The sequence below is a fragment of the Crinia signifera genome, chromosome 6, assembly GCF_055691185.1.
Source record: "Crinia signifera chromosome 6, ASM5569118v1, whole genome shotgun sequence".
Classification (NCBI taxonomy): Eukaryota; Metazoa; Chordata; class Amphibia; order Anura; family Myobatrachidae; genus Crinia; species Crinia signifera.
In genome coordinates, this window is record NC_139222.1 from 217,137,098 (window position 1) to 217,163,972 (window position 26,875).

Below are 26,875 nucleotides of genomic sequence, written 5' to 3' on the forward strand. Positions count from 1 at the left end.
TGTGACTATTTCTTGACTCCTTGAATTGTACTTTCTGGAATCGAGGCAGTTAATTACTTGACGTGACACTACACTTGATATCAGCATATGCGGCCTAGCCAAAAGACCGGAAGCCTGCCTAAATTAAAGGACTTATCAATCGCTGCGACCTCCCAATAAATATGCAAACGCTATGTGACTTACCTACGATCTTACCACGGAAACATCAACTGGATCAAAGCAATGGAATTTTTGGACCCCCTCCCTCTCGATTTGAAATGGCTTGTTTTTTTTTTTTTTTCTTGATCTCTTATATATTTTTTTTCTTTTCTTTTTGCGCTCTCTTTTCTCTCTCTTTTGTTTTGGGAATTTTTTTTCCTCTTTATTCTCTTTTGTTTTGGGAATTTTTTTTCCTCTTCCATTTTTTTCCAAGCCCAACAATTGATGATCATTGAGAGGGGGATTTAGAAAAAGTATCACTTACCTTCTTCGGACCATCATTTGGGTGGTAACTGCCAATAAAAGAAAACATTGGCCCACCCAGCTCACCTACACATGACTGTCCTGTCTGCCTGTCTGTTCCAAGTGACTGTCTGGCTGTCAGGTTCCGCCGGATTCCGAGTGAGCAGCTTGTGATGTCATAGAGGGCAGATTGTGATGTCACACAAAGGGTCCTGCCACATGAATGCCTGTCCATCTGACTGTCTACTACTACTGCTGCTGAATGGGCTCAAAACAGGAAAGCCGTCATTGCACCTGATTGTGCAAGATTCCTCCTTCTCCTCTGCAGCAGCTAGCTGATTGATTTACTCAGCAGCAGTTCGTCAGGGACACAGGCATGCGGCAGCAAAGAGCGAGGAGACAGCTGGCTGCTGCTGCTTGCCTGTTGGTCGTCTGCCTAGTGGGTGTGTGTCTGTTGACGCGACGTCAACAGACGGGGCGGAGCACATGCAAATTTGGCCTCCTACCCAGCTGAGGCACCCTGCCCGCCCGCCGACGACCTAATCACAAAATCAGTTGGATGGCTACTCGTCCTCCGGTCCCTGTCCAGCACTTCAAGTCCTATTCATACCTGCCGTACAGCCTGGTATCTTTCAGACTGCAACGTCAAAGAAGTGATGTGTGTGTGTTAGATGTGTCCGTGGTGCTGATCTCTTCTCCACCAGTGTTGGTGGCCGAATTCCGGTTTGCGCGCTTTGCTGGGACCCCATTCGGGTTATCGCTTCTCGGCCTTTTGGCTAAGATCAAGTGTAGTATCTGTTCTTATCAGTTTAATATCTGATACGCCCCCTATCTGGGGGCCATATATTAAATGGATTTTTAGAACAGGGAGATGGAAGAAGAGCTTGCTCTGTCCACTCCACGCATTGACCTGGTATTGCAGTACTTCCAGGACCGGTGCACCTTCCTAATCTGTTATCCAAAAAAAGACTATTTCCATTCCTGGCACTTGATTTGGAGTATCAATTGTTTGTGCACCTTTGTATTTAGAAATGCATGCATTTGCTGCTTCAAGGTTTAACCCTTGTGCATAAATACTTTCAAATCCTGCCTCAGTGTATCATTTTGTGACTATTTCTTGACTCCTTGAATTGTACTTTCTGGAATCGAGGCAGTTAATTACTTGACGTGACACTACACTTGATATCAGCATATGCGGCCTAGCCAAAAGACCGGAAGCCTGCCTAAATTAAAGGACTTATCAATCGCTGCGACCTCCCAATAAATATGCAAACGCTATGTGACTTACCTACGATCTTACCACGGAAACATCAACTGGATCAAAGCAATGGAATTTTTGGACCCCCTCCCTCTCGATTTGAAATGGCTTGTTTTTTTTTTTTTTTCTTGATCTCTTATATATTTTTTTTCTTTTCTTTTTGCGCTCTCTTTTCTCTCTCTTTTGTTTTGGGAATTTTTTTTCCTCTTTATTCTCTTTTGTTTTGGGAATTTTTTTTCCTCTTCCATTTTTTTCCAAGCCCAACAATTGATGATCATTGAGAGGGGGATTTAGAAAAAGTATCACTTACCTTCTTCGGACCATCATTTGGGTGGTAACTGCCAATAAAAGAAAACATTGGCCCACCCAGCTCACCTACACATGACTGTCCTGTCTGCCTGTCTGTTCCAAGTGACTGTCTGGCTGTCAGGTTCCGCCGGATTCCGAGTGAGCAGCTTGTGATGTCATAGAGGGCAGATTGTGATGTCACACAAAGGGTCCTGCCACATGAATGCCTGTCCATCTGACTGTCTACTACTACTGCTGCTGAATGGGCTCAAAACAGGAAAGCCGTCATTGCACCTGATTGTGCAAGATTCCTCCTTCTCCTCTGCAGCAGCTAGCTGATTGATTTACTCAGCAGCAGTTCGTCAGGGACACAGGCATGCGGCAGCAAAGAGCGAGGAGACAGCTGGCTGCTGCTGCTTGCCTGTTGGTCGTCTGCCTAGTGGGTGTGTGTCTGTTGACGCGACGTCAACAGACGGGGCGGAGCACATGCAAATTTGGCCTCCTACCCAGCTGAGGCACCCTGCCCGCCCGCCGACGACCTAATCACAAAATCAGTTGGATGGCTACTCGTCCTCCGGTCCCTGTCCAGCACTTCAAGTCCTATTCATACCTGCCGTACAGCCTGGTATCTTTCAGACTGCAACGTCAAAGAAGTGATGTGTGTGTGTTAGATGTGTCCGTGGTGCTGATCTCTTCTCCACCAGTGTTGGTGGCCGAATTCCGGTTTGCGCGCTTTGCTGGGACCCCATTCGGGTTATCGCTTCTCGGCCTTTTGGCTAAGATCAAGTGTAGTATCTGTTCTTATCAGTTTAATATCTGATACGCCCCCTATCTGGGGGCCATATATTAAATGGATTTTTAGAACAGGGAGATGGAAGAAGAGCTTGCTCTGTCCACTCCACGCATTGACCTGGTATTGCAGTACTTCCAGGACCGGTGCACCTTCCTAATCTGTTATCCAAAAAAAGACTATTTCCATTCCTGGCACTTGATTTGGAGTATCAATTGTTTGTGCACCTTTGTATTTAGAAATGCATGCATTTGCTGCTTCAAGGTTTAACCCTTGTGCATAAATACTTTCAAATCCTGCCTCAGTGTATCATTTTGTGACTATTTCTTGACTCCTTGAATTGTACTTTCTGGAATCGAGGCAGTTAATTACTTGACGTGACACTACACTTGATATCAGCATATGCGGCCTAGCCAAAAGACCGGAAGCCTGCCTAAATTAAAGGACTTATCAATCGCTGCGACCTCCCAATAAATATGCAAACGCTATGTGACTTACCTACGATCTTACCACGGAAACATCAACTGGATCAAAGCAATGGAATTTTTGGACCCCCTCCCTCTCGATTTGAAATGGCTTGTTTTTTTTTTTTTTTCTTGATCTCTTATATATTTTTTTTCTTTTCTTTTTGCGCTCTCTTTTCTCTCTCTTTTGTTTTGGGAATTTTTTTTCCTCTTTATTCTCTTTTGTTTTGGGAATTTTTTTTCCTCTTCCATTTTTTTCCAAGCCCAACAATTGATGATCATTGAGAGGGGGATTTAGAAAAAGTATCACTTACCTTCTTCGGACCATCATTTGGGTGGTAACTGCCAATAAAAGAAAACATTGGCCCACCCAGCTCACCTACACATGACTGTCCTGTCTGCCTGTCTGTTCCAAGTGACTGTCTGGCTGTCAGGTTCCGCCGGATTCCGAGTGAGCAGCTTGTGATGTCATAGAGGGCAGATTGTGATGTCACACAAAGGGTCCTGCCACATGAATGCCTGTCCATCTGACTGTCTACTACTACTGCTGCTGAATGGGCTCAAAACAGGAAAGCCGTCATTGCACCTGATTGTGCAAGATTCCTCCTTCTCCTCTGCAGCAGCTAGCTGATTGATTTACTCAGCAGCAGTTCGTCAGGGACACAGGCATGCGGCAGCAAAGAGCGAGGAGACAGCTGGCTGCTGCTGCTTGCCTGTTGGTCGTCTGCCTAGTGGGTGTGTGTCTGTTGACGCGACGTCAACAGACGGGGCGGAGCACATGCAAATTTGGCCTCCTACCCAGCTGAGGCACCCTGCCCGCCCGCCGACGACCTAATCACAAAATCAGTTGGATGGCTACTCGTCCTCCGGTCCCTGTCCAGCACTTCAAGTCCTATTCATACCTGCCGTACAGCCTGGTATCTTTCAGACTGCAACGTCAAAGAAGTGATGTGTGTGTGTTAGATGTGTCCGTGGTGCTGATCTCTTCTCCACCAGTGTTGGTGGCCGAATTCCGGTTTGCGCGCTTTGCTGGGACCCCATTCGGGTTATCGCTTCTCGGCCTTTTGGCTAAGATCAAGTGTAGTATCTGTTCTTATCAGTTTAATATCTGATACGCCCCCTATCTGGGGGCCATATATTAAATGGATTTTTAGAACAGGGAGATGGAAGAAGAGCTTGCTCTGTCCACTCCACGCATTGACCTGGTATTGCAGTACTTCCAGGACCGGTGCACCTTCCTAATCTGTTATCCAAAAAAAGACTATTTCCATTCCTGGCACTTGATTTGGAGTATCAATTGTTTGTGCACCTTTGTATTTAGAAATGCATGCATTTGCTGCTTCAAGGTTTAACCCTTGTGCATAAATACTTTCAAATCCTGCCTCAGTGTATCATTTTGTGACTATTTCTTGACTCCTTGAATTGTACTTTCTGGAATCGAGGCAGTTAATTACTTGACGTGACACTACACTTGATATCAGCATATGCGGCCTAGCCAAAAGACCGGAAGCCTGCCTAAATTAAAGGACTTATCAATCGCTGCGACCTCCCAATAAATATGCAAACGCTATGTGACTTACCTACGATCTTACCACGGAAACATCAACTGGATCAAAGCAATGGAATTTTTGGACCCCCTCCCTCTCGATTTGAAATGGCTTGTTTTTTTTTTTTTTTCTTGATCTCTTATATATTTTTTTTCTTTTCTTTTTGCGCTCTCTTTTCTCTCTCTTTTGTTTTGGGAATTTTTTTTCCTCTTTATTCTCTTTTGTTTTGGGAATTTTTTTTCCTCTTCCATTTTTTTCCAAGCCCAACAATTGATGATCATTGAGAGGGGGATTTAGAAAAAGTATCACTTACCTTCTTCGGACCATCATTTGGGTGGTAACTGCCAATAAAAGAAAACATTGGCCCACCCAGCTCACCTACACATGACTGTCCTGTCTGCCTGTCTGTTCCAAGTGACTGTCTGGCTGTCAGGTTCCGCCGGATTCCGAGTGAGCAGCTTGTGATGTCATAGAGGGCAGATTGTGATGTCACACAAAGGGTCCTGCCACATGAATGCCTGTCCATCTGACTGTCTACTACTACTGCTGCTGAATGGGCTCAAAACAGGAAAGCCGTCATTGCACCTGATTGTGCAAGATTCCTCCTTCTCCTCTGCAGCAGCTAGCTGATTGATTTACTCAGCAGCAGTTCGTCAGGGACACAGGCATGCGGCAGCAAAGAGCGAGGAGACAGCTGGCTGCTGCTGCTTGCCTGTTGGTCGTCTGCCTAGTGGGTGTGTGTCTGTTGACGCGACGTCAACAGACGGGGCGGAGCACATGCAAATTTGGCCTCCTACCCAGCTGAGGCACCCTGCCCGCCCGCCGACGACCTAATCACAAAATCAGTTGGATGGCTACTCGTCCTCCGGTCCCTGTCCAGCACTTCAAGTCCTATTCATACCTGCCGTACAGCCTGGTATCTTTCAGACTGCAACGTCAAAGAAGTGATGTGTGTGTGTTAGATGTGTCCGTGGTGCTGATCTCTTCTCCACCAGTGTTGGTGGCCGAATTCCGGTTTGCGCGCTTTGCTGGGACCCCATTCGGGTTATCGCTTCTCGGCCTTTTGGCTAAGATCAAGTGTAGTATCTGTTCTTATCAGTTTAATATCTGATACGCCCCCTATCTGGGGGCCATATATTAAATGGATTTTTAGAACAGGGAGATGGAAGAAGAGCTTGCTCTGTCCACTCCACGCATTGACCTGGTATTGCAGTACTTCCAGGACCGGTGCACCTTCCTAATCTGTTATCCAAAAAAAGACTATTTCCATTCCTGGCACTTGATTTGGAGTATCAATTGTTTGTGCACCTTTGTATTTAGAAATGCATGCATTTGCTGCTTCAAGGTTTAACCCTTGTGCATAAATACTTTCAAATCCTGCCTCAGTGTATCATTTTGTGACTATTTCTTGACTCCTTGAATTGTACTTTCTGGAATCGAGGCAGTTAATTACTTGACGTGACACTACACTTGATATCAGCATATGCGGCCTAGCCAAAAGACCGGAAGCCTGCCTAAATTAAAGGACTTATCAATCGCTGCGACCTCCCAATAAATATGCAAACGCTATGTGACTTACCTACGATCTTACCACGGAAACATCAACTGGATCAAAGCAATGGAATTTTTGGACCCCCTCCCTCTCGATTTGAAATGGCTTGTTTTTTTTTTTTTTTCTTGATCTCTTATATATTTTTTTTCTTTTCTTTTTGCGCTCTCTTTTCTCTCTCTTTTGTTTTGGGAATTTTTTTTCCTCTTTATTCTCTTTTGTTTTGGGAATTTTTTTTCCTCTTCCATTTTTTTCCAAGCCCAACAATTGATGATCATTGAGAGGGGGATTTAGAAAAAGTATCACTTACCTTCTTCGGACCATCATTTGGGTGGTAACTGCCAATAAAAGAAAACATTGGCCCACCCAGCTCACCTACACATGACTGTCCTGTCTGCCTGTCTGTTCCAAGTGACTGTCTGGCTGTCAGGTTCCGCCGGATTCCGAGTGAGCAGCTTGTGATGTCATAGAGGGCAGATTGTGATGTCACACAAAGGGTCCTGCCACATGAATGCCTGTCCATCTGACTGTCTACTACTACTGCTGCTGAATGGGCTCAAAACAGGAAAGCCGTCATTGCACCTGATTGTGCAAGATTCCTCCTTCTCCTCTGCAGCAGCTAGCTGATTGATTTACTCAGCAGCAGTTCGTCAGGGACACAGGCATGCGGCAGCAAAGAGCGAGGAGACAGCTGGCTGCTGCTGCTTGCCTGTTGGTCGTCTGCCTAGTGGGTGTGTGTCTGTTGACGCGACGTCAACAGACGGGGCGGAGCACATGCAAATTTGGCCTCCTACCCAGCTGAGGCACCCTGCCCGCCCGCCGACGACCTAATCACAAAATCAGTTGGATGGCTACTCGTCCTCCGGTCCCTGTCCAGCACTTCAAGTCCTATTCATACCTGCCGTACAGCCTGGTATCTTTCAGACTGCAACGTCAAAGAAGTGATGTGTGTGTGTTAGATGTGTCCGTGGTGCTGATCTCTTCTCCACCAGTGTTGGTGGCCGAATTCCGGTTTGCGCGCTTTGCTGGGACCCCATTCGGGTTATCGCTTCTCGGCCTTTTGGCTAAGATCAAGTGTAGTATCTGTTCTTATCAGTTTAATATCTGATACGCCCCCTATCTGGGGGCCATATATTAAATGGATTTTTAGAACAGGGAGATGGAAGAAGAGCTTGCTCTGTCCACTCCACGCATTGACCTGGTATTGCAGTACTTCCAGGACCGGTGCACCTTCCTAATCTGTTATCCAAAAAAAGACTATTTCCATTCCTGGCACTTGATTTGGAGTATCAATTGTTTGTGCACCTTTGTATTTAGAAATGCATGCATTTGCTGCTTCAAGGTTTAACCCTTGTGCATAAATACTTTCAAATCCTGCCTCAGTGTATCATTTTGTGACTATTTCTTGACTCCTTGAATTGTACTTTCTGGAATCGAGGCAGTTAATTACTTGACGTGACACTACACTTGATATCAGCATATGCGGCCTAGCCAAAAGACCGGAAGCCTGCCTAAATTAAAGGACTTATCAATCGCTGCGACCTCCCAATAAATATGCAAACGCTATGTGACTTACCTACGATCTTACCACGGAAACATCAACTGGATCAAAGCAATGGAATTTTTGGACCCCCTCCCTCTCGATTTGAAATGGCTTGTTTTTTTTTTTTTTTCTTGATCTCTTATATATTTTTTTTCTTTTCTTTTTGCGCTCTCTTTTCTCTCTCTTTTGTTTTGGGAATTTTTTTTCCTCTTTATTCTCTTTTGTTTTGGGAATTTTTTTTCCTCTTCCATTTTTTTCCAAGCCCAACAATTGATGATCATTGAGAGGGGGATTTAGAAAAAGTATCACTTACCTTCTTCGGACCATCATTTGGGTGGTAACTGCCAATAAAAGAAAACATTGGCCCACCCAGCTCACCTACACATGACTGTCCTGTCTGCCTGTCTGTTCCAAGTGACTGTCTGGCTGTCAGGTTCCGCCGGATTCCGAGTGAGCAGCTTGTGATGTCATAGAGGGCAGATTGTGATGTCACACAAAGGGTCCTGCCACATGAATGCCTGTCCATCTGACTGTCTACTACTACTGCTGCTGAATGGGCTCAAAACAGGAAAGCCGTCATTGCACCTGATTGTGCAAGATTCCTCCTTCTCCTCTGCAGCAGCTAGCTGATTGATTTACTCAGCAGCAGTTCGTCAGGGACACAGGCATGCGGCAGCAAAGAGCGAGGAGACAGCTGGCTGCTGCTGCTTGCCTGTTGGTCGTCTGCCTAGTGGGTGTGTGTCTGTTGACGCGACGTCAACAGACGGGGCGGAGCACATGCAAATTTGGCCTCCTACCCAGCTGAGGCACCCTGCCCGCCCGCCGACGACCTAATCACAAAATCAGTTGGATGGCTACTCGTCCTCCGGTCCCTGTCCAGCACTTCAAGTCCTATTCATACCTGCCGTACAGCCTGGTATCTTTCAGACTGCAACGTCAAAGAAGTGATGTGTGTGTGTTAGATGTGTCCGTGGTGCTGATCTCTTCTCCACCAGTGTTGGTGGCCGAATTCCGGTTTGCGCGCTTTGCTGGGACCCCATTCGGGTTATCGCTTCTCGGCCTTTTGGCTAAGATCAAGTGTAGTATCTGTTCTTATCAGTTTAATATCTGATACGCCCCCTATCTGGGGGCCATATATTAAATGGATTTTTAGAACAGGGAGATGGAAGAAGAGCTTGCTCTGTCCACTCCACGCATTGACCTGGTATTGCAGTACTTCCAGGACCGGTGCACCTTCCTAATCTGTTATCCAAAAAAAGACTATTTCCATTCCTGGCACTTGATTTGGAGTATCAATTGTTTGTGCACCTTTGTATTTAGAAATGCATGCATTTGCTGCTTCAAGGTTTAACCCTTGTGCATAAATACTTTCAAATCCTGCCTCAGTGTATCATTTTGTGACTATTTCTTGACTCCTTGAATTGTACTTTCTGGAATCGAGGCAGTTAATTACTTGACGTGACACTACACTTGATATCAGCATATGCGGCCTAGCCAAAAGACCGGAAGCCTGCCTAAATTAAAGGACTTATCAATCGCTGCGACCTCCCAATAAATATGCAAACGCTATGTGACTTACCTACGATCTTACCACGGAAACATCAACTGGATCAAAGCAATGGAATTTTTGGACCCCCTCCCTCTCGATTTGAAATGGCTTGTTTTTTTTTTTTTTTCTTGATCTCTTATATATTTTTTTTCTTTTCTTTTTGCGCTCTCTTTTCTCTCTCTTTTGTTTTGGGAATTTTTTTTCCTCTTTATTCTCTTTTGTTTTGGGAATTTTTTTTCCTCTTCCATTTTTTTCCAAGCCCAACAATTGATGATCATTGAGAGGGGGATTTAGAAAAAGTATCACTTACCTTCTTCGGACCATCATTTGGGTGGTAACTGCCAATAAAAGAAAACATTGGCCCACCCAGCTCACCTACACATGACTGTCCTGTCTGCCTGTCTGTTCCAAGTGACTGTCTGGCTGTCAGGTTCCGCCGGATTCCGAGTGAGCAGCTTGTGATGTCATAGAGGGCAGATTGTGATGTCACACAAAGGGTCCTGCCACATGAATGCCTGTCCATCTGACTGTCTACTACTACTGCTGCTGAATGGGCTCAAAACAGGAAAGCCGTCATTGCACCTGATTGTGCAAGATTCCTCCTTCTCCTCTGCAGCAGCTAGCTGATTGATTTACTCAGCAGCAGTTCGTCAGGGACACAGGCATGCGGCAGCAAAGAGCGAGGAGACAGCTGGCTGCTGCTGCTTGCCTGTTGGTCGTCTGCCTAGTGGGTGTGTGTCTGTTGACGCGACGTCAACAGACGGGGCGGAGCACATGCAAATTTGGCCTCCTACCCAGCTGAGGCACCCTGCCCGCCCGCCGACGACCTAATCACAAAATCAGTTGGATGGCTACTCGTCCTCCGGTCCCTGTCCAGCACTTCAAGTCCTATTCATACCTGCCGTACAGCCTGGTATCTTTCAGACTGCAACGTCAAAGAAGTGATGTGTGTGTGTTAGATGTGTCCGTGGTGCTGATCTCTTCTCCACCAGTGTTGGTGGCCGAATTCCGGTTTGCGCGCTTTGCTGGGACCCCATTCGGGTTATCGCTTCTCGGCCTTTTGGCTAAGATCAAGTGTAGTATCTGTTCTTATCAGTTTAATATCTGATACGCCCCCTATCTGGGGGCCATATATTAAATGGATTTTTAGAACAGGGAGATGGAAGAAGAGCTTGCTCTGTCCACTCCACGCATTGACCTGGTATTGCAGTACTTCCAGGACCGGTGCACCTTCCTAATCTGTTATCCAAAAAAAGACTATTTCCATTCCTGGCACTTGATTTGGAGTATCAATTGTTTGTGCACCTTTGTATTTAGAAATGCATGCATTTGCTGCTTCAAGGTTTAACCCTTGTGCATAAATACTTTCAAATCCTGCCTCAGTGTATCATTTTGTGACTATTTCTTGACTCCTTGAATTGTACTTTCTGGAATCGAGGCAGTTAATTACTTGACGTGACACTACACTTGATATCAGCATATGCGGCCTAGCCAAAAGACCGGAAGCCTGCCTAAATTAAAGGACTTATCAATCGCTGCGACCTCCCAATAAATATGCAAACGCTATGTGACTTACCTACGATCTTACCACGGAAACATCAACTGGATCAAAGCAATGGAATTTTTGGACCCCCTCCCTCTCGATTTGAAATGGCTTGTTTTTTTTTTTTTTTCTTGATCTCTTATATATTTTTTTTCTTTTCTTTTTGCGCTCTCTTTTCTCTCTCTTTTGTTTTGGGAATTTTTTTTCCTCTTTATTCTCTTTTGTTTTGGGAATTTTTTTTCCTCTTCCATTTTTTTCCAAGCCCAACAATTGATGATCATTGAGAGGGGGATTTAGAAAAAGTATCACTTACCTTCTTCGGACCATCATTTGGGTGGTAACTGCCAATAAAAGAAAACATTGGCCCACCCAGCTCACCTACACATGACTGTCCTGTCTGCCTGTCTGTTCCAAGTGACTGTCTGGCTGTCAGGTTCCGCCGGATTCCGAGTGAGCAGCTTGTGATGTCATAGAGGGCAGATTGTGATGTCACACAAAGGGTCCTGCCACATGAATGCCTGTCCATCTGACTGTCTACTACTACTGCTGCTGAATGGGCTCAAAACAGGAAAGCCGTCATTGCACCTGATTGTGCAAGATTCCTCCTTCTCCTCTGCAGCAGCTAGCTGATTGATTTACTCAGCAGCAGTTCGTCAGGGACACAGGCATGCGGCAGCAAAGAGCGAGGAGACAGCTGGCTGCTGCTGCTTGCCTGTTGGTCGTCTGCCTAGTGGGTGTGTGTCTGTTGACGCGACGTCAACAGACGGGGCGGAGCACATGCAAATTTGGCCTCCTACCCAGCTGAGGCACCCTGCCCGCCCGCCGACGACCTAATCACAAAATCAGTTGGATGGCTACTCGTCCTCCGGTCCCTGTCCAGCACTTCAAGTCCTATTCATACCTGCCGTACAGCCTGGTATCTTTCAGACTGCAACGTCAAAGAAGTGATGTGTGTGTGTTAGATGTGTCCGTGGTGCTGATCTCTTCTCCACCAGTGTTGGTGGCCGAATTCCGGTTTGCGCGCTTTGCTGGGACCCCATTCGGGTTATCGCTTCTCGGCCTTTTGGCTAAGATCAAGTGTAGTATCTGTTCTTATCAGTTTAATATCTGATACGCCCCCTATCTGGGGGCCATATATTAAATGGATTTTTAGAACAGGGAGATGGAAGAAGAGCTTGCTCTGTCCACTCCACGCATTGACCTGGTATTGCAGTACTTCCAGGACCGGTGCACCTTCCTAATCTGTTATCCAAAAAAAGACTATTTCCATTCCTGGCACTTGATTTGGAGTATCAATTGTTTGTGCACCTTTGTATTTAGAAATGCATGCATTTGCTGCTTCAAGGTTTAACCCTTGTGCATAAATACTTTCAAATCCTGCCTCAGTGTATCATTTTGTGACTATTTCTTGACTCCTTGAATTGTACTTTCTGGAATCGAGGCAGTTAATTACTTGACGTGACACTACACTTGATATCAGCATATGCGGCCTAGCCAAAAGACCGGAAGCCTGCCTAAATTAAAGGACTTATCAATCGCTGCGACCTCCCAATAAATATGCAAACGCTATGTGACTTACCTACGATCTTACCACGGAAACATCAACTGGATCAAAGCAATGGAATTTTTGGACCCCCTCCCTCTCGATTTGAAATGGCTTGTTTTTTTTTTTTTTCTTGATCTCTTATATATTTTTTTTCTTTTCTTTTTGCGCTCTCTTTTCTCTCTCTTTTGTTTTGGGAATTTTTTTTCCTCTTTATTCTCTTTTGTTTTGGGAATTTTTTTTCCTCTTCCATTTTTTTCCAAGCCCAACAATTGATGATCATTGAGAGGGGGATTTAGAAAAAGTATCACTTACCTTCTTCGGACCATCATTTGGGTGGTAACTGCCAATAAAAGAAAACATTGGCCCACCCAGCTCACCTACACATGACTGTCCTGTCTGCCTGTCTGTTCCAAGTGACTGTCTGGCTGTCAGGTTCCGCCGGATTCCGAGTGAGCAGCTTGTGATGTCATAGAGGGCAGATTGTGATGTCACACAAAGGGTCCTGCCACATGAATGCCTGTCCATCTGACTGTCTACTACTACTGCTGCTGAATGGGCTCAAAACAGGAAAGCCGTCATTGCACCTGATTGTGCAAGATTCCTCCTTCTCCTCTGCAGCAGCTAGCTGATTGATTTACTCAGCAGCAGTTCGTCAGGGACACAGGCATGCGGCAGCAAAGAGCGAGGAGACAGCTGGCTGCTGCTGCTTGCCTGTTGGTCGTCTGCCTAGTGGGTGTGTGTCTGTTGACGCGACGTCAACAGACGGGGCGGAGCACATGCAAATTTGGCCTCCTACCCAGCTGAGGCACCCTGCCCGCCCGCCGACGACCTAATCACAAAATCAGTTGGATGGCTACTCGTCCTCCGGTCCCTGTCCAGCACTTCAAGTCCTATTCATACCTGCCGTACAGCCTGGTATCTTTCAGACTGCAACGTCAAAGAAGTGATGTGTGTGTGTTAGATGTGTCCGTGGTGCTGATCTCTTCTCCACCAGTGTTGGTGGCCGAATTCCGGTTTGCGCGCTTTGCTGGGACCCCATTCGGGTTATCGCTTCTCGGCCTTTTGGCTAAGATCAAGTGTAGTATCTGTTCTTATCAGTTCATTCTGAGAGGCAGCTCTGCTCCTTGTTTCTTGGACCGACAACGGTCCTTCTCAGGGCTACCGCTGCCAGGCCGAGAAGAGCGAATTGAGCGAAGACGTCGAGACTGCGAGGAGGAGAAGACATCGCTGAAGAGGGAGAAGCCGGAGAAGACTGAGGGTCAGACTTGCTCTGCTCTGCCCTCCGAAGCGACTGCCGACCCCTCCGCCTCTCGACGCCGAGGAAGAAGCTCCGCCCCCGACTGCGAGGAGAAGAGGATTTCGCCTGAGGAGGGAGATCAACGCACCCTAGCCACCTGGGAGAGGCAGACTTGTTTGCTCTGCCCTCTCGAAGCCTTGCAGCACTCCCGAGCTGCCTAGGAGGGTCAGACTTTTCTGCTCTGCCCTCTGAAGCCTCCACCGCTCCGGAGCCGCCGCCGAGGGTCAGACTTTCCGCTCTGCCCTCCGAAGCTCTGCAACGCTCCCCAGCCTCCGTGGAGGGTTAGACTTGCTTTGCTCTGCCCTCTGAAGTCGTGCATCGCTCTCTAGCCTCCTTGGAGGGTTAGACTTGTGTTGCTCTGCCCTCTGAAGTGACCCCTTCGTCTCCTCCTTTCGACGCCGGAGGAGACCCTTTGCCCCGACTTCAGCTGCCCCGAGAAACCGGAAGGATGGCCACAGCTGCTCCAGCCCTGGTGCCGGCCCCAGCCTCCACTCCGGCCCTCCTCGCTGGGAGGAAGAAGCCCGGGAAGAAGGGTAAGTCACCGGCCGAAGGTCCGACCGTCTCGGCTGGCCCCTGCTCCACTGCCCCTTCTACGACACCACCAACGGTGCCCGACCAGGACCATTCCAAAGGCCTCCCAGCCCTGGAGCCCTGGATGAGGCAGACCGTGGTGTTGAAATTTAAGGAGTCGGATGGACAGGTGCCGGACATGTCGATCGACACCTTCGGCAAGAAGATGGTTCTCGACCAGGGATTCACGAAGGCTGAAACACTCAGCATTCAGAATTACCTGAAGGGGATCTTCTACGTCACCTTCACCTCCATTGCCATCTGTAAGAGGTACTGGGAGGCAGTGAAAGCGGCGAGACCCGAATCCCCTCTCTCTCGCTTTGTGGGCAACTGCCCTATCCAAAGGGAGGAGAGGCGGGTGACGGTTTCAATGCGCAGCCCTCACACGCCAGCCGGAGACATTGCCACATTTCTGGGCCGATTCTGCACGGTCGTGAGGAACCCCACAAGGATCATGACCGATGATGGATTCTGGTCCACGAAGTGGGCAGTGATCGTCCGGCTGCACAAGGACACCTCGTGCCCAGAAGGAGTAAAGCACCTTCCACAGTGCTTCTCCCTGGGGGGAACAGCAGGACTTCTCCATTACTCTGACCAGCCGCGCAACTGCAGGAAGTGCAGCGGGAAGGATCACATGGCGAAAGACTGCAAGGTCCCGGCCTGCAAACATTGTCACATGGCTGGTCATGAGACAAAGGATTGCCCCACGAGGATGACCTGCCACCTGTGCGGCAACACGGAACACGTCTACCGGGACTGCCCCGACAGAGTGAGATCCTACGCCGCAGCAGTATCAGGTGTGGTAGCCCCTGCCAAGGTACCACCCAAGCCTGCACAGAGGAAGCAGACCCAGCAGAGACAAGGCGGTAAGAAACCTTCCCCTCCCCCCACCATCCCTAACCCTCCTCCCCTCCCTCCCACTGTGACAGCAACCCCCACCCCAGCTGTTCGCACCACCCCCCCTCCCTCACCCTCCCGACCTGTGATCAAACCAACCCTTCCTCCCACTACCCCCTCTATCCCACCCCCTGTCCCTCTCCTCTCCGAGGAAGAGTTTCCACCACTTGCCCCTGCAGGAAATGTACAACCGAGAAGGAAGAGGAAGGAGTTGGACAGCCCAGCTGCCGACCCAGAATCTTCTAAAAAAGCAGCAGTGGAATCGATCGAGCCAGTCCAGGGCTCCCTCACCCTCGAGGAGGAGATGGAGGCCTATGTAGAGGTCTTGGAGGAGAGCGGAGTACCTGAGCTCAACAGCCTGTGTGAGATCGACGAAATACTTGACTGCATCCAGACACCCCAACAAGGAGATCCGGCTGCAGATCCTGATGAAACGCCTCCCGATGGGAGTAGTAATGTAAACGTACAATGACCCTGCCTTTTCCTCTTAACAAATGGTAGCTTTTAATCTTTTTACCATTAATGTAAGGAGCGTTAAGGATAAGAACAGACGTCAATCTATTTTTACCTTTCTTGACACTCAGAAATGTGATGTGTATATGTTGCAGGAATGCTCTCTCCCTTTCTCCAGGTCCTATAGGCATCTGGCTCGGCAGTGGTCCCATGGTCCGTCCTACTGGTCCGGTGGAGGTGAGTGCAGGTCTGCAGGGGTAGCCATTCTTATCAGGGGTAGCCTCTTCACGCTGGATTCTGTTCAGGAGCTTGTCTGCGGCAGATTAATCGTCGTAGACGGCTCCTGGGCAGGCGAGCCCATCAGGCTTATCTGCGTGTATGCTTCACCTTTTAAGAATGAGCGTTTGGAATTATTCCAGACTCTGCGGACCCAGCTCGCCACCACCAGGGCTGTAGTGATGGCCGGGGACTTCAACTGCCCGATTGAAGGGGATGGACGAAGCACCTGCAACTCTGCGAAGCTGGACGTCACGTCCAATCTGCTCAGGGAAATGGTGGCCGAAGCATCACTGCGGGACGCTGTGGGCTCCATGGGGGCTGGCTCCGTGAATTTCACGTGGAGCCGCCCCGATGGCTCCGTGCGTTCCCGCATTGACTTTGTGTTCACATCCCGGGCAGTGCAGCAGGTTAGGCATTCTATGGTTCCCTGCTTCTTCTCTGACCACAGGGCCATTCTCTTCCAAGGGGTTCTGGGCCATGGTTTTCCATCTGGCCCAGGCTCCTGGAAGTTGAACTGTGCCTTACTGGAAAGGGAGGAAGTACTGGCTGAGCTTAAGGATGCCTACATCACATGGAAGAATGACAAATGTTATTTTGACTGTATGTCTGATTGGTGGGAATATGCCAAATCTAACATCCGCAGTTTCTTTCAGGCTAAAGGACGTATCCAGGCATGCGACCGTAAGAGGAACCTCAGAAAACTGCAGCGTGAGCTCCAGTCCCTGGTGGACCTCCAGCGGTGCGGCTGGGACGTGAAGGACGACCTGGACGAGACCAAAAAGAGCCTGAAAAGGCACTTTGAGGAAGAGTCCAGACGCATCGTCTTCCGTTCCAAGGTGGAGAATCTGGAGAAGGGTGAGACGTGTTCTTCCTTCTTTTTCAGGAAACTCCACTCTGGCCATACGCCCCTGACAGAGCTGCGTGATGAGAATGGCATCCCCAGACAGGGGAAGGAGGGCGTGATGAAGGTCGTTCGCGACTACTACAGCGACCTCTACTCCCCTAAGACTACAGACACAGATGAGGCGGATAAGTTCCTGTCAGGTATCACTAACACTATTGATCCTGCAGGTAAATCAGCCATGGATGCTCCCTTGGCGTTGGAGGAGGTGCTCTCTGCCGCTAAATCCTTTAGGCAGGGCAGGACTCCGGGCAGTGATGGTCTCCCAGCAGAGCTTTATGTTGCGCTGTGGGATCTCATTGGCCCGGACCTGCTCGAGCTGTACGAGGAGATGGTGGTGGAGGGCAAAATGCCTTCTTCGCTGAGGGAAGGAATGATCACGATCTTGTATAAGCGTAAGGGGGAGAGATGTGACCTGAAAAATTGGCGTCCCATCTCTCTTCTGAACGTGGACTACAAAATCCTCGCCAAGGTACTGGCCAACCGGCTGAAGGCTGTCATTGGGCAGATCGTTCACCCAGACCAAACCTGCGCCATTCCCGGCCGCAGAATCGCAGACAGCCTTGCCCTCCTCAGAGACACGGTCCATTACGTGAAAGACCGTAATGTGTGCACAGCCCTGATCAGTCTTGATCAGGAAAAGGCCTTTGACCGTGTCTCCCATGAGCTGATGGGCAAGGTACTGCGTAAATTTGGTCTTGGTGAGCTATTCTGTTCGTATGTTAACCTGATGTACCTTGACATTTACAGCTCGGTGTTGGTGAACGGCTGGAAGACTGACCCCTTCTCTGTCATGTCTGGGGTCAGACAAGGCTGCCCTCTTTCACCTCTTCTTTTTGTTTGTGTTATAGAGCTCTTCGCTGTATCCATCAGGCAAAATCAAGAGATCAGAGGGATCACCGCACCGGGTCCAGACCACCCAGAGGCCAAGTGTTCGCTGTACATGGATGACGTCACTGTGTTCTGCGCAGACCAGAGATCAGTGACAGCTCTCGTCCAGACCTGCGAGGACTTCGGCCGTGCTTCAGGAGCAAAGGTTAACCTTGGGAAGTCAGAGGCTATGCTCTTCGGAAAGTGGCACCTGTCATCCTCCGCCCCATTTCCCTTCACGGTAAAGCCAGACCTCATCAAGATCCTTGGTGTCTGGTTCGGAGGAGATGGAGCGGCCCTGAAGTGCTGGGATGAAAGACTTGCGACAATGCGTCAGAAACTGGGATTGTGGAGTCTCAGAGACCTTACCATCGAAGGGAAAACACTTGTGCTGCGGAATGAGATTCTTCCTGTTCTTCAGTACACCGCCCAGGCCTGGCCACCTCTGGCGGCGATCTGCAAGGCCATCACACGGGCTGTGTTCCACTTCATCTGGGGCTCCAAAATGGACAGAGTCAAGCGGATTGTTATGTACAAAGATCCCCTCAAAGGTGGCAAAGGCATTCCAGACATTCCAACTATGCTGAGAGCCTTCTTTGCATGTAACTGTATCCGCAGAACTTTGATAGACAATTGTGCCGGCTCTGCGGGGAACTCCATGTCCCGCTTCTTCCTCCTACCTATGTGGAGGACCCTTAAATGGGACAAGTGGGACAGCTCCATCCCTTACAACTGGACTACTCCATGGTTCTACCTGGATGTGTCCAAGTTTGTGAGGGAGCACCAACTGGAGGGATTGAAACCCGACTTGTGGAAACCTAAAACTGTCCACAAGCTCATCAGAGCCAAAGACGTCATGGAACCGATTTCAGGGCTCCCTTCAGCAACTGCCAAGTTTGTCTGGGAGTATGTGGCCTCCAAAAGACTCACAAATAGACACAAAGACTTGTCATGGATGGCCATTCAGGGGGGCTTACCTCACCGGTCATTCATGCACTCCCGAAACTTGTGTAGGTATAGACATTGTCCCTGGTGCTTTGTGCATGAAGAAACCTCCATGCACATCTTCTGGGACTGCACCTACGCACAGTTGTTGTTGGATGCCCTAGAGACTGAATTCAAGGACTCCGTGCCCAGGAACTGTCTTTCATACCTTTCGGTACTGTATGGACTATTCCCGGGCACCCACACATATGGGGCGACCCAGGAAGCCTGGCGCCTTATAAACTGTGTTAAGGACGCTTTGTGGTTTGCCAGAAATCGACTCATATTGAGGAGGGAGAGAATGTCCGTTCAGGACTGCCGCAGGCTGGTTCACAGCCTGCTCAGAGACTATTCCATTCGGGATAGCCCTGAGGAAGAAGAGGACTAAACCCCTTTTTTTCTGGTCCTTTCCCCTTGTTTGGACTGTTTTATAAGACTTTGGGACCGTGGCCCCTTCCCCCTCACTTCACAATGTCTGTTGTTTTGTTGATGTATTTCTATTTATTGCCCTCCCCTTATATATGTCTGTCTGGTCAATAAAGCTTCGGGCATGTGATTCCTCCTCCCCCACCCCCTACCCTCCACACCCATAGTCTTGTATACTGTTGTGTAAATGTTACCGTTAGAATGCATAGTGCATAGTATAGTCTATAGTGTGAGTTTATCTTGTACTGTATTTTATAATATGTACTATACTGTCTGCATGTGTACTGTGTTTTGGCTGTGCTGCGACACGGTATATGTGTGATATTTGTCATCGTCTGTTTTTTGCATTCTTTATGTACAATAAAGACCTGCTTTTTCAATCAAAAAAAATCTGTTCTTATCAGTTTAATATCTGATACGCCCCCTATCTGGGGGCCATATATTAAATGGATTTTTAGAACAGGGAGATGGAAGAAGAGCTTGCTCTGTCCACTCCACGCATTGACCTGGTATTGCAGTACTTCCAGGACCGGTGCACCTTCCTAATCTGTTATCCAAAAAAAGACTATTTCCATTCCTGGCACTTGATTTGGAGTATCAATTGTTTGTGCACCTTTGTATTTAGAAATGCATGCATTTGCTGCTTCAAGGTTTAACCCTTGTGCATAAATACTTTCAAATCCTGCCTCAGTGTATCATTTTGTGACTATTTCTTGACTCCTTGAATTGTACTTTCTGGAATCGAGGCAGTTAATTACTTGACGTGACACTACACTTGATATCAGCATATGCGGCCTAGCCAAAAGACCGGAAGCCTGCCTAAATTAAAGGACTTATCAATCGCTGCGACCTCCCAATAAATATGCAAACGCTATGTGACTTACCTACGATCTTACCACGGAAACATCAACTGGATCAAAGCAATGGAATTTTTGGACCCCCTCCCTCTCGATTTGAAATGGCTTGTTTTTTTTTTTTTTTCTTGATCTCTTATATATTTTTTTTCTTTTCTTTTTGCGCTCTCTTTTCTCTCTCTTTTGTTTTGGGAATTTTTTTTCCTCTTTATTCTCTTTTGTTTTGGGAATTTTTTTTCCTCTTCCATTTTTTTCCAAGCCCAACAATTGATGATCATTGAGAGGGGGATTTAGAAAAAGTATCACTTACCTTCTTCGGACCATCATTTGGGTGGTAACTGCCAATAAAAGAAAACATTGGCCCACCCAGCTCACCTACACATGACTGTCCTGTCTGCCTGTCTGTTCCAAGTGACTGTCTGGCTGTCAGGTTCCGCCGGATTCCGAGTGAGCAGCTTGTGATGTCATAGAGGGCAGATTGTGATGTCACACAAAGGGTCCTGCCACATGAATGCCTGTCCATCTGACTGTCTACTACTACTGCTGCTGAATGGGCTCAAAACAGGAAAGCCGTCATTGCACCTGATTGTGCAAGATTCCTCCTTCTCCTCTGCAGCAGCTAGCTGATTGATTTACTCAGCAGCAGTTCGTCAGGGACACAGGCATGCGGCAGCAAAGAGCGAGGAGACAGCTGGCTGCTGCTGCTTGCCTGTTGGTCGTCTGCCTAGTGGGTGTGTGTCTGTTGACGCGACGTCAACAGACGGGGCGGAGCACATGCAAATTTGGCCTCCTACCCAGCTGAGGCACCCTGCCCGCCCGCCGACGACCTAATCACAAAATCAGTTGGATGGCTACTCGTCCTCCGGTCCCTGTCCAGCACTTCAAGTCCTATTCATACCTGCCGTACAGCCTGGTATCTTTCAGACTGCAACGTCAAAGAAGTGATGTGTGTGTGTTAGATGTGTCCGTGGTGCTGATCTCTTCTCCACCAGTGTTGGTGGCCGAATTCCGGTTTGCGCGCTTTGCTGGGACCCCATTCGGGTTATCGCTTCTCGGCCTTTTGGCTAAGATCAAGTGTAGTATCTGTTCTTATCAGTTTAATATCTGATACGCCCCCTATCTGGGGGCCATATATTAAATGGATTTTTAGAACAGGGAGATGGAAGAAGAGCTTGCTCTGTCCACTCCACGCATTGACCTGGTATTGCAGTACTTCCAGGACCGGTGCACCTTCCTAATCTGTTATCCAAAAAAAGACTATTTCCATTCCTGGCACTTGATTTGGAGTATCAATTGTTTGTGCACCTTTGTATTTAGAAATGCATGCATTTGCTGCTTCAAGGTTTAACCCTTGTGCATAAATACTTTCAAATCCTGCCTCAGTGTATCATTTTGTGACTATTTCTTGACTCCTTGAATTGTACTTTCTGGAATCGAGGCAGTTAATTACTTGACGTGACACTACACTTGATATCAGCATATGCGGCCTAGCCAAAAGACCGGAAGCCTGCCTAAATTAAAGGACTTATCAATCGCTGCGACCTCCCAATAAATATGCAAACGCTATGTGACTTACCTACGATCTTACCACGGAAACATCAACTGGATCAAAGCAATGGAATTTTTGGACCCCCTCCCTCTCGATTTGAAATGGCTTGTTTTTTTTTTTTTTTCTTGATCTCTTATATATTTTTTTTCTTTTCTTTTTGCGCTCTCTTTTCTCTCTCTTTTGTTTTGGGAATTTTTTTTCCTCTTTATTCTCTTTTGTTTTGGGAATTTTTTTTCCTCTTCCATTTTTTTCCAAGCCCAACAATTGATGATCATTGAGAGGGGGATTTAGAAAAAGTATCACTTACCTTCTTCGGACCATCATTTGGGTGGTAACTGCCAATAAAAGAAAACATTGGCCCACCCAGCTCACCTACACATGACTGTCCTGTCTGCCTGTCTGTTCCAAGTGACTGTCTGGCTGTCAGGTTCCGCCGGATTCCGAGTGAGCAGCTTGTGATGTCATAGAGGGCAGATTGTGATGTCACACAAAGGGTCCTGCCACATGAATGCCTGTCCATCTGACTGTCTACTACTACTGCTGCTGAATGGGCTCAAAACAGGAAAGCCGTCATTGCACCTGATTGTGCAAGATTCCTCCTTCTCCTCTGCAGCAGCTAGCTGATTGATTTACTCAGCAGCAGTTCGTCAGGGACACAGGCATGCGGCAGCAAAGAGCGAGGAGACAGCTGGCTGCTGCTGCTTGCCTGTTGGTCGTCTGCCTAGTGGGTGTGTGTCTGTTGACGCGACGTCAACAGACGGGGCGGAGCACATGCAAATTTGGCCTCCTACCCAGCTGAGGCACCCTGCCCGCCCGCCGACGACCTAATCACAAAATCAGTTGGATGGCTACTCGTCCTCCGGTCCCTGTCCAGCACTTCAAGTCCTATTCATACCTGCCGTACAGCCTGGTATCTTTCAGACTGCAACGTCAAAGAAGTGATGTGTGTGTGTTAGATGTGTCCGTGGTGCTGATCTCTTCTCCACCAGTGTTGGTGGCCGAATTCCGGTTTGCGCGCTTTGCTGGGACCCCATTCGGGTTATCGCTTCTCGGCCTTTTGGCTAAGATCAAGTGTAGTATCTGTTCTTATCAGTTTAATATCTGATACGCCCCCTATCTGGGGGCCATATATTAAATGGATTTTTAGAACAGGGAGATGGAAGAAGAGCTTGCTCTGTCCACTCCACGCATTGACCTGGTATTGCAGTACTTCCAGGACCGGTGCACCTTCCTAATCTGTTATCCAAAAAAAGACTATTTCCATTCCTGGCACTTGATTTGGAGTATCAATTGTTTGTGCACCTTTGTATTTAGAAATGCATGCATTTGCTGCTTCAAGGTTTAACCCTTGTGCATAAATACTTTCAAATCCTGCCTCAGTGTATCATTTTGTGACTATTTCTTGACTCCTTGAATTGTACTTTCTGGAATCGAGGCAGTTAATTACTTGACGTGACACTACACTTGATATCAGCATATGCGGCCTAGCCAAAAGACCGGAAGCCTGCCTAAATTAAAGGACTTATCAATCGCTGCGACCTCCCAATAAATATGCAAACGCTATGTGACTTACCTACGATCTTACCACGGAAACATCAACTGGATCAAAGCAATGGAATTTTTGGACCCCCTCCCTCTCGATTTGAAATGGCTTGTTTTTTTTTTTTTTTCTTGATCTCTTATATATTTTTTTTCTTTTCTTTTTGCGCTCTCTTTTCTCTCTCTTTTGTTTTGGGAATTTTTTTTCCTCTTTATTCTCTTTTGTTTTGGGAATTTTTTTTCCTCTTCCATTTTTTTCCAAGCCCAACAATTGATGATCATTGAGAGGGGGATTTAGAAAAAGTATCACTTACCTTCTTCGGACCATCATTTGGGTGGTAACTGCCAATAAAAGAAAACATTGGCCCACCCAGCTCACCTACACATGACTGTCCTGTCTGCCTGTCTGTTCCAAGTGACTGTCTGGCTGTCAGGTTCCGCCGGATTCCGAGTGAGCAGCTTGTGATGTCATAGAGGGCAGATTGTGATGTCACACAAAGGGTCCTGCCACATGAATGCCTGTCCATCTGACTGTCTACTACTACTGCTGCTGAATGGGCTCAAAACAGGAAAGCCGTCATTGCACCTGATTGTGCAAGATTCCTCCTTCTCCTCTGCAGCAGCTAGCTGATTGATTTACTCAGCAGCAGTTCGTCAGGGACACAGGCATGCGGCAGCAAAGAGCGAGGAGACAGCTGGCTGCTGCTGCTTGCCTGTTGGTCGTCTGCCTAGTGGGTGTGTGTCTGTTGACGCGACGTCAACAGACGGGGCGGAGCACATGCAAATTTGGCCTCCTACCCAGCTGAGGCACCCTGCCCGCCCGCCGACGACCTAATCACAAAATCAGTTGGATGGCTACTCGTCCTCCGGTCCCTGTCCAGCACTTCAAGTCCTATTCATACCTGCCGTACAGCCTGGTATCTTTCAGACTGCAACGTCAAAGAAGTGATGTGTGTGTGTTAGATGTGTCCGTGGTGCTGATCTCTTCTCCACCAGTGTTGGTGGCCGAATTCCGGTTTGCGCGCTTTGCTGGGACCCCATTCGGGTTATCGCTTCTCGGCCTTTTGGCTAAGATCAAGTGTAGTATCTGTTCTTATCAGTTTATTCTGAGAGTCAGCTCTGCTCCTTGTTTCTTGGACCGACAACGGTCCTTCTCAGGGCTACCGCTGCCAGGCCGAGAAGAGCGAATTGAGCGAAGACGTCGAGACTGCGAGGAGGAGAAGACATCGCTGAAGAGGGAGAAGCCGGAGAAGACTGAGGGTCAGACTTGCTCTGCTCTGCCCTCCGAAGCGACTGCCGACCCCTCCCCCTCTCGACGCCGAGGAAGAAACTCCGCCCCCGACTGCGAGGAGAAGAGGATTTTGCCTGAAGAGGAGATCAACGCACCCTAGCCACCTGGGAGAGGCAGACTTTTTTTGCTCTGCCCTCTCGAAGCCTTGCAGCACTCCCGAGCTGCCTAGGAGGGTCAGACTTTCTGCTCTGCCCTCTGAAGCCTCCACCGCTCCGGAGCCGCCGCCGAGGGTCAGACTTTCTGCTCTGCCCTCCGAAGCTCTGCAACGCTCCCCAGCCTCCGTGGAGGGTTAGACTTGCTTTGCTCTGCCCTCTGAAGCCGTGCATCGCTCTCTAGCCTCCTTGGAGGGTTAGACTTGTGTTGCTCTGCCCTCTGAAGCGACCCCCCTCATCTCCTCCTCTCGTCGCCGGAGAAGACCCTTTGCCTCGACTTCAGCTACCCCGAGAAGCCGGAAGGATGGCCACCGCCTCCACTTCGGCCCCCCTCGCCGGGAGGAAGCCCGGGAAGAAGGGTAAGTCACCGGCCGAAGGTCCGACCGTCTCGGCTGGCCCCTGCTCCACTGCCCCTTCTACGACACCACCAACGGTGCCCGACCAGGACCATTCCAAAGGCCTCCCAGCCCTGGAGCCCTGGATGAGGCAGACCGTGGTGTTGAAGTTTAAGGAGTCGGATGGACAGGTGCCGGACATGTCGATCGACACCTTCGGCAAGAAGATGGTTCTCGACCAGGGATTCACGAGGGCTGAAACACTCAGCATTCAGAATTACCTGAAGGGGATCTTCTACGTCACCTTCACCTCCATTGCCATCTGTAAGAGGTACTGGGAGGCAGTGAAAGCGGCGAGACCCGAATCCCCTCTCTCTCGCTTTGTGGGCAACTGCCCTATCCAAAGGGAGGAGAGGCGGGTGACGGTTTCAATGCGCAGCCCTCACACGCCAGCCGGAGACATTGCCACATTTCTGGGCCGATTCTGCACGGTCGTGAGGAACCCCACAAGGATCATGACCGATGATGGATTCTGGTCCACGAAGTGGGCAGTGATCGTCCGGCTGCACAAGGACACCTCGTGCCCAGAAGGAGTAAAGCACCTTCCACAGTGCTTCTCCCTGGGGGGAACAGCAGGACTTCTCCATTACTCTGACCAGCCGCGCAACTGCAGGAAGTGCAGCGGGAAGGATCACATGGCGAAGGACTGCAAGGTCCTGGCCTGCAAACATTGTCACATGGCTGGTCATGAGACAAAGGATTGCCCCACGAGGATGACCTGCCACCTGTGCGGCAACACGGAACACGTCTACCGGGACTGCCCCGACAGAGTGAGATCCTACGCCGCAGCAGTATCGGGTGTGGTAGCCCCTGCCAAGGTACCACCCAAGCCTGCACAGAGGAAGCAGACCCAGCAGAGACAAGGAGGTAAGAAACCTTCCCCTCCCCCCACCATCCCTAACCCTCCTCCCCTCCCTCCCACTGTGACAGCAACCCCCACCCCGGCTGTTCGCACCACCCCCCCTCCCTCACCCTCCCGACCTGTGATCAAACCAACCCTTCCTCCCACTACCCCCTCTATCCCACCCCCTGTCCCTCTCCTCTCCGAGGAAGAGTTTCCACCACTTGCCCCTGCAGGAAATGTACAACCGAGAAGGAAGAGGAAGGAGTTGGACAGCCCAGCTGCCGACCCAGAATCTTCTAAAAAAGCAGCAGTGGAATCGATCGAGCCAGTCCAGGGCTCCCTCACCCTCGAGGAGGAGATGGAGGCCTATGTAGAGGTCTTGGAGGAGAGCGGAGTACCTGAGCTCAACAGCCTGTGTGAGATCGACGAAATACTTGACTGCATCCAGACACCCCAACAAGGAGATCCGGCTGCAGATCCTGATGAAACGCCTCCCGATGGGAGTGGTAATGTAAACGTACAATGACCCTGCCTTTTCCTCTTAACAAATGGTAGCTTTTAATCTTTTTACCATTAATGTAAGGAGCGTTAAGGATAAGAACAGACGTCAATCTATTTTTACCTTTCTTGACACTCAGAAATGTGATGTGTATATGTTGCAGGAATGCTCTCTCCCTTTCTCCAGGTCCTACAGGCACCTGGCCCGGCAGTGGTCCCATGGTCCGTCCTACTGGTCCGGTGGAGGTGAGTGTAAGTCTGCAGGGGTAGCCATTCTTATTAGGGGCAGCCTCTTCACGTTAGATTCTGTCCAGGAGTTTGTCTGCGGGAGATTACTCGTCGTAGATGGGTCCTGGGCAGGTGAGCCTATCAGGCTAATCTGCGTGTATGCTTCACCCTTTAAGAATGAGCGTTTGGAATTATTCCAGACCCTGCGGACCCAGCTCGCCACCACCAGGGCTGTAGTGATGGCTGGAGACTTCAACTGCCCGATCGAAGGGGATGGACGAAGCACCTGCAACTCTGCGAAGTTGGACATCACGTCCAATCTGCTCCGGG

General features: G+C 48.8%; 1 protein-coding gene, 10 non-coding genes and 3 pseudogenes across 11 annotated transcripts; all 14 read left to right on the forward strand.

Annotated features, from left to right (window-relative positions):
- The first annotated feature begins 1,197 nt into the window (after nucleotides 1–1,197).
- LOC146011959 (U2 spliceosomal RNA) lies at nucleotides 1,198–1,388 on the forward strand. Its single transcript, XR_014445137.1, has one exon. It is a non-coding gene; the product is annotated as a U2 spliceosomal RNA (small nuclear RNA).
- Nucleotides 1,389–2,743: 1,355 nt separating this feature from the next.
- LOC146011960 (U2 spliceosomal RNA) lies at nucleotides 2,744–2,934 on the forward strand. Its single transcript, XR_014445138.1, has one exon. It is a non-coding gene; the product is annotated as a U2 spliceosomal RNA (small nuclear RNA).
- A 1,355-nt stretch (nucleotides 2,935–4,289) lies between these two features.
- Nucleotides 4,290–4,480, forward strand: LOC146011961 (U2 spliceosomal RNA). The gene has a single exon (XR_014445139.1). It is a non-coding gene; the product is annotated as a U2 spliceosomal RNA (small nuclear RNA).
- A 1,355-nt stretch (nucleotides 4,481–5,835) lies between these two features.
- On the forward strand, nucleotides 5,836–6,026 carry LOC146011962 (U2 spliceosomal RNA). Its single transcript, XR_014445140.1, has one exon. It is a non-coding gene; the product is annotated as a U2 spliceosomal RNA (small nuclear RNA).
- Nucleotides 6,027–7,381: 1,355 nt separating this feature from the next.
- LOC146011964 (U2 spliceosomal RNA) lies at nucleotides 7,382–7,572 on the forward strand. Its single transcript, XR_014445142.1, has one exon. It is a non-coding gene; the product is annotated as a U2 spliceosomal RNA (small nuclear RNA).
- Nucleotides 7,573–8,927: 1,355 nt separating this feature from the next.
- LOC146011965 (U2 spliceosomal RNA) lies at nucleotides 8,928–9,118 on the forward strand. Its single transcript, XR_014445143.1, has one exon. It is a non-coding gene; the product is annotated as a U2 spliceosomal RNA (small nuclear RNA).
- A 1,355-nt stretch (nucleotides 9,119–10,473) lies between these two features.
- Nucleotides 10,474–10,664, forward strand: LOC146011966 (U2 spliceosomal RNA). Its single transcript, XR_014445144.1, has one exon. It is a non-coding gene; the product is annotated as a U2 spliceosomal RNA (small nuclear RNA).
- A 1,355-nt stretch (nucleotides 10,665–12,019) lies between these two features.
- Nucleotides 12,020–12,210, forward strand: LOC146011967 (U2 spliceosomal RNA). Its single transcript, XR_014445145.1, has one exon. It is a non-coding gene; the product is annotated as a U2 spliceosomal RNA (small nuclear RNA).
- Nucleotides 12,211–13,564: 1,354 nt separating this feature from the next.
- LOC146012710 (U2 spliceosomal RNA) lies at nucleotides 13,565–13,671 on the forward strand (annotated as a pseudogene).
- A 592-nt stretch (nucleotides 13,672–14,263) lies between these two features.
- On the forward strand, nucleotides 14,264–26,345 carry LOC146009696 (uncharacterized). Its single transcript, XM_083150153.1, has 3 exons — nucleotides 14,264–15,086; nucleotides 25,261–25,842; nucleotides 26,053–26,345. The coding sequence occupies exons 1-3, from the start codon at nucleotides 14,264–14,266 to the stop codon at nucleotides 26,343–26,345; spliced, it is 1,698 nt and encodes a 565-aa protein (XP_083006279.1).
- LOC146012630 (U2 spliceosomal RNA) lies at nucleotides 19,563–19,738 on the forward strand (annotated as a pseudogene).
- On the forward strand, nucleotides 21,094–21,284 carry LOC146011968 (U2 spliceosomal RNA). The gene has a single exon (XR_014445146.1). It is a non-coding gene; the product is annotated as a U2 spliceosomal RNA (small nuclear RNA).
- LOC146011969 (U2 spliceosomal RNA) lies at nucleotides 22,640–22,830 on the forward strand. The gene has a single exon (XR_014445147.1). It is a non-coding gene; the product is annotated as a U2 spliceosomal RNA (small nuclear RNA).
- On the forward strand, nucleotides 24,186–24,292 carry LOC146012708 (U2 spliceosomal RNA; annotated as a pseudogene).
- Nucleotides 26,346–26,875: the final 530 nt, after the last annotated feature.

Excerpts from the sequence above, each read along its gene's own strand:
- LOC146009696 (XM_083150153.1), top strand. The coding sequence starts at position 14,264 with ATGGCCACAGCTGCTCCAGCCCTGGTGCCGGCCCCAGCCTCCACTCCG. Across the intron at positions 15,087-25,260 it reads TGGTCATGAGACAAAGGATT|TGAAAGCGGCGAGACCCGAA; the intron begins GCCCCACGAGGA and ends ACTGGGAGGCAG. Across the intron at positions 25,843-26,052 it reads GACCCAGCAGAGACAAGGAG|GAAATGTACAACCGAGAAGG; the intron begins GTAAGAAACCTT and ends TTGCCCCTGCAG.